Genomic DNA, 6,000 nt, shown 5'->3' on the forward strand with positions numbered 1-6,000 from the left:
CCTCTTACTCCAAACCAAGAGATTTAGTTTCAGAGCACATGCATGTCAATGCACACTCAATTATTTTGTTTTTAAATGGCTTATACAAAATATAAGATACATGTTTTCATCTCTGTAGCACTTCTAACAATAAAAAAACAGCTCAATGAGTGTAGCAGAAATTGTTATTGAACCTAAGCTTCGGGCAGAAGTACCACATTATTAAATGGCAATCAACAATAATAGGCTATTATATCTTTTCCATAATAAAAACGCAGTTGGATGACCTTAAGAGGTAAAAAAAACCTTTATGAGGGCCATTAAGAAATGTCAAAGCACCCTGCAAAATTTTAGAGCAATCGTGAACATACCCTCTACATTTACTCTGTCTGAAATTTCTATTAATATGAAACCCAGTGAACCAAATCAAAGATACAATGCAAATAAATTCTAGTTTGGACTTTAGCTAGCAAACTAGGTGTAAAAACTGCCTACAAATTATTAGTGAACCAGTTGCAGCAGTCAGTCAGTCTAACTCATTATGTGATTTATATTTTTAAATGTTTAAAAAAAATCCTTCAAACTCTATAAAGCATCACCAATAAGATTTACAAATGAACACTTGGGATCTCACTGCACCATCTCAGCACCATGTCAGACTCCTGATAAAAATATAATGTAATTCTGAAGAACAAAAACATACATTCTAACTTGTGTTTATGTATTTCTGATGAATGTACCTCAGTCCTTACATACAGTGAGTAAGTATAAAGACAAGAGGCAGACTAGACTTTTGTTCTCCTTTCAGTCCTCACCATAATCAGATTAAGCCCTGAAAATCTATATGGATCTATGGTTTAATTGAAAGTCTGGTTTTAAACATTCCAAATAAATACCATTGCTGCAAGGAGGGCTAGGCCATCACCTTCACATAAACAACTCTAAATGATTTCACTGAAAGCCTGGCCCAAATCATTACAACATAATTACAGAAGCTCCAAGGACATTTAACATGATCCAAGAGTTTGACGCTACTCAAGGGGCTGTTTCAGGCACCCTGACACAAGAATGACAAGTTGCTCTACTTTTTTTCTTTTCCATCCAAAGACATAAAGCGTCTTATTTCTGCTTGTTGTATGAAGCTAAGCTCAATGGGGAATTAATTATTCAATGCATCCCTGAAAAATATTTAAGCATCATCTCTGTTGCTACAATGTCCTAGAAAACAACACTGCATCTCGGCACATGATGAATGCTTTCTACTTTTAAGAGCCACAAGAGCTCTAGTAATGCCGTACAATTAAGGCCATTAATACAAAAATGTCCGCATGCTAGAGGTCAACCTCATCCTAATGGTTTGATCCATTTGTGCTGATGGATAATAATTCAACTCTTTTCTCATTTACATGACACACTGTTGTGTTCTGTTCTGAGAGTGTGCTATGACTGTAAGCTAGATGCAGATTCTTCTTGTTCCCCCTGTATGGATCCCAGGACAGCCGTTTTCCAACTGGAGCTGACCTCCTCTCCTCTGCAACTAATTACTCCATTATTAATTAATTACTCAAGACTTGGAGGACCTTGTTACAGTAGTATTGAATGCCTTGTTCTAAAGATAATAGTCTTTTAGGAAGCCACAAAATGAAAAACGCAATACAACCAGTCTGAGATGTCTGTCAGGGAATTTGGTTTTAGATGTAATAGATGTTATTAAGAAAATGGCACATTAAGGGCAAGCAGTAAGGAAGTGACAAAAAGCTGAACATTGTTAAGTCAAGTTGTATTAGTGTGGGTGAAAAGTGTTAAGCCTGAAAGGACAGCAATTTGTCCTTCATGCTCTGACATCCAACTCTCATTAATATGTGCAAACCTATCCTCGTGGGCAGAGAGGCTGCAATGCATGACTTTTCCTCACCACAGAGGAGAGGTTAAAAAATCCACACTGGCTTTTTCGTTTTGTGCCCCTTGGCACCACATGCAGCATCATTAGAATTCAGCTCAATCTTGCTGTGTCTATGCACAGTGCCTATCCTTCTCTACTTCCAGCACAGACCAAGCACTAAGCCCCTCATCTCTATCTTGTGCATGCACACAAGCTCTCGTTCATGAACAGCAAAAGAAAAAAAAAGTTCAACGCCTGTATTTATAAACTACTACATTTCATCCCACTCAAAAACACCACTGGAGGCAGCAACTGGCAAAGATACTGACAAAGTAGTGAGTCTATATCCATGACTAATCTTCCCACATAGCAACATGGGCTTCAAATGGGTTCAGGTTTACTGGCATGTTAGCTGTGGAGTTAGATGGAATGTATTCCATGGAGACATGCTATAAGAAAATAAGAACAGCATGACAATGAGTTCATGATTACACGGCTTCCAGTCAGCATTTCAAGGGCTGAGCTATGAACTAAACACGACGTTAACAGAAACAAGGGAAACAGTATACTTTGGCTAAAGGGGATTTGTTAATAAGTTTTACTGTGTGATGGTATCCAGGAAGTGCAAAACAACAAATCAGTAAACACAAGAAAAAACAAACACAAACATTATCTCAAGAGAGAAAGGGTAGGTCTTTATTGAACCTTACTGCTGGTTTTGTGGGGTTTTTGTTTGTTTGTTTTCTTGTTTCTATGTCATTTTTTGGAGCATTTTTGGTACGTTTCACACTTTCAGGTCACCAATGGAATGCAGGTAAAAACTGCAATTTGAAATAATTAAGAATCAACACAGATGAACTTCTGGATGAAACCCTGATGAGTGTTAAATTCTCAAAGGAATGAACCCAGTCCTATGATGGACACAGCTGCACTGCAGAATGTACAGTTGCTCCTATTTCAATTAACATTAAGGTTTTCTGCATTCATTTACGACTCCAACGCTAGAGAGTTCCATTTGGGAGGTCGGTTAATACTGTTAAAACACTCTGACCCATGCTTCACAGTTATGTGTGGGAGGCAATGAAATGTTTCACAAAACCATCGCCACAGCCATTACTGTTTCACAAACCTGTTAACATGAGTGATGAGAGCATGTAATTGAGTGTGGAAAATCATATCTTCAATTTCTTTTTTACCGGTTTTGCAGTTTGTACTTTGTGTAAAATATTATAGCTTCATTGTCCCCATAATTGACATGGGTAGTGCAATTTGCCTCGCATTATTGCATAATCTGACATGCTACACACATCTTCTAGCATTTCAAACATGTGGCATGCATACAATTTCTACATTCAAAAGCCAAGTAAAGGGCAGAGTAATATTTGCTCAGTCTGTGACAGTCCTTCACAAAGATTAGTATAATTTTACATTGCCTGTGGCATGAAACTTTCCCCTCCAAAAAATAAGGTTTTTGGTGCTAACATGGTACTACATTTTGTTGATACATTTTGTTATAAAGACTGCACGTAAATAAACTATTTGCCGTGTAATATAGTTTGTTGAATTAACAATACTTCTAAAATACTGTACATGGCCAAATAATAATAACTAATGAATATAGCTAATTGTTAGCTAACCTTAGAAATCAAAAGAATTTTTAAAACATACTGAATTCTTTTTTTTTTCTTTTTATTTTAAAGCCATATAAACACATTATAATTGTTCTATAACCCGTATTATTCAATCCCCTGTGGTAACTTGATAAACACCAGTTTGTCCTGCAGGTGCATCGAGACATCAGCTTTTATATTTGATGGATCCACTCCAACAAGTTGATGCATAATACATGACAAGCTTTTAGGACAAGTATGTAGGACCACTTTGATACTTGTTTCCTGTTCCTGTAAGTTATTCCATTTCATTCCAGTCTAACCCCAGTGAGGTTCATATGTTAATATTCCTTCCTCTGAGGCAATAGAGTAATGGTGTACGCTAGGCTGTGCAAGCTCTTTTGTCCCATTTGCCGGACCTGATTTAAATTGCAAATATGTAGAATTCAAAAAAATTCAAGGAACATTATTTTTGATTAAATGCCACTATCGAAAGGATCGGGTTAGTTCTCTAAGAACGTACAGCCCTCCTCAAATTTCACACTATCAACTCATTCAAAATCTTCCCCACCACAGTAAATAAACATAAAATACAGTTTGTGTTTAACAGATTTTGCCTTTTAAACAAACAGTAAATTAGGCAATATCATGATTGTCGAAAGTTTAATTACTACTGTTTTATCTAAGATTTATGAACCCATTATATACAGTGACTTATCATCATTTTTACACTTAGTGACACTGATTTTGTACTGTGGTGTAATGCCAAACAATAACGTGTTTGTTGGGCCATTTCACACATTTCTGTGCAGTTGAAGAAGCACATCATACAAACCAACAAGGGAGATGTAAAACAGAGGGTCACTTAACCATTGTGTCCATTAGTTTATCTAAACTTCTCCGTTTTCTCCACTGGGAAATGTGGCTGCTCCAGTAAATTTACTACTTTAGCAGAGACTGCATACAAGACAGGAATACACTTACAATTCTCCCCAAGCAATACTAGCAATCTCTACACACTGATGTAGAATTATTACATCTGGAAATGTTGGGGAAATAGGCTACATGAGCTCTAAGAGAAACAACTACACACTTTGATAATTACTTGTCACATCTCTTCTCACCACTTTGTGGACACCTCTTTGTTGCAAAGAGCAGTGTGAAAATAATAGAGAAAAGAAAAGTAATGTATCCATGTGGCTTTGCGAGACTGATACATATGTAGACTACTTCGATTTTTCTCACTCTGTCAGATGAACCTGTTCTAAAAGCTGTTTAGAGACGTGCATGTGTTATTTACTGAGAAAACCAAAGATCTCTTTTTCCCAGCATGACTGATTTACCTGACACTGGGGTTTCCGGAGCCCACTTGGTGCCTGGATGCAGAAACTGGAAGGATGAGCGCACTTCGTGGCACTTCAGGATCTGACCGCTCGGCTCAGAAAGCGGCAAAAACAAAGCGCACAAAACCAAAGACCCGAAGAAGTTCGATCCGCTCATGGCCACAGAGAAAAAAAAATCAGAAATTGTAATTCAAAAAAAAAGTAGATTTTCTTGGTCACTCAGCATGAGACGTGTCCTGATTCGGATTCCGTCAAGCCTCTTGTTAGGACACAGCAGCCCACAAACTATTCTCCTGGTGGTCTTCCTCTAGATCAGCACGGATCCTTGTTACCAGGAGTTAAACAGCAGATCTGGGCTTGACATGAACAGTCTTCATGCTCCCGGTGTGTTCTTTTATAAACTCTCCTTCCATTGGCGACATCCACAGCTGAATGGTTGCCAGTTCTCGACAGAGGCGCGCACGTGTTGTGCGCTATAATATCGCCCTCCAGCGTGTATTCAGGATCACTCACAGAATGGGACAATATATCAGCGTTAATAGAAATAAAGTAGGCTTTAAATATAACGCTTGCGATTTCTTAATACAAACAATGTTTATAATTTAGACTATATGTGGATCATCATATTAATTACTTAGTAATATGTAAGCTGTGTAAGAACCAGATAAACCATCATAAACCTAATCTTCTCAGGAAAGTAGTGCTCATGTCAGACAAACAAATAAAAATGCATTCAAATTGTGTTTATTGTTCAATGGAAATCACTTTAAAACTTTGTATGTAATGCAGGCAAAGATGCAGTTACTACACTCAGTGTAACATACAGGAATTCTCCAAAAGGACATATATATATTTGCATATTTGGTCGATTATGTTTTGAAAAATACAACCAAAGGTTCCAGGAAAGCCGATTTTTTTTTTTCTTTTTACTTCAGTCTACTGCGCCACCTGGTGGCCGAAATCTATGAATTGATGTCTCTGAAATCTCACATTTATACATCAATATGTAGATAAAGAGGCTGGGTAGGATTCTTAGAAGCAACAATTTTGTTGCTGTTTTTGTTTTTGTTTTGTTTTTTTTAGAGAAAATTTCGAGTATCGCTAAAATTGCAAAGTCATCCACCCGAAAACAGCAAGACAAATGTTTGCATGCAACTAGAAAAAGACTGACCAAAATAGAAAAGCT

The 6,000-nt window shown here is 37.2% G+C and overlaps 1 protein-coding gene across 1 annotated transcript in view; it reads right to left on the reverse strand.

Moving 5' to 3' along the window:
* gpc3 (glypican 3) overlaps positions 1-5,214 on the reverse strand; it is a 99,317-nt gene extending 94,103 nt beyond the window's left edge. Inside the window, exon 1 of the mRNA XM_060885966.1 lies at positions 4,815-5,214. Coding sequence (XP_060741949.1) covers positions 4,815-4,971 — 157 coding nt within the window. The 5' untranslated portion in view covers positions 4,972-5,214. The remainder of the gene's footprint in view (positions 1-4,814) is intronic.
* Positions 5,215-6,000: the final 786 nt, after the last annotated feature.

The sequence above is a fragment of the Tachysurus vachellii genome, chromosome 13 (genome assembly GCF_030014155.1).
Source record: "Tachysurus vachellii isolate PV-2020 chromosome 13, HZAU_Pvac_v1, whole genome shotgun sequence".
NCBI classification, from domain to species: Eukaryota; Metazoa; Chordata; class Actinopteri; order Siluriformes; family Bagridae; genus Tachysurus; species Tachysurus vachellii.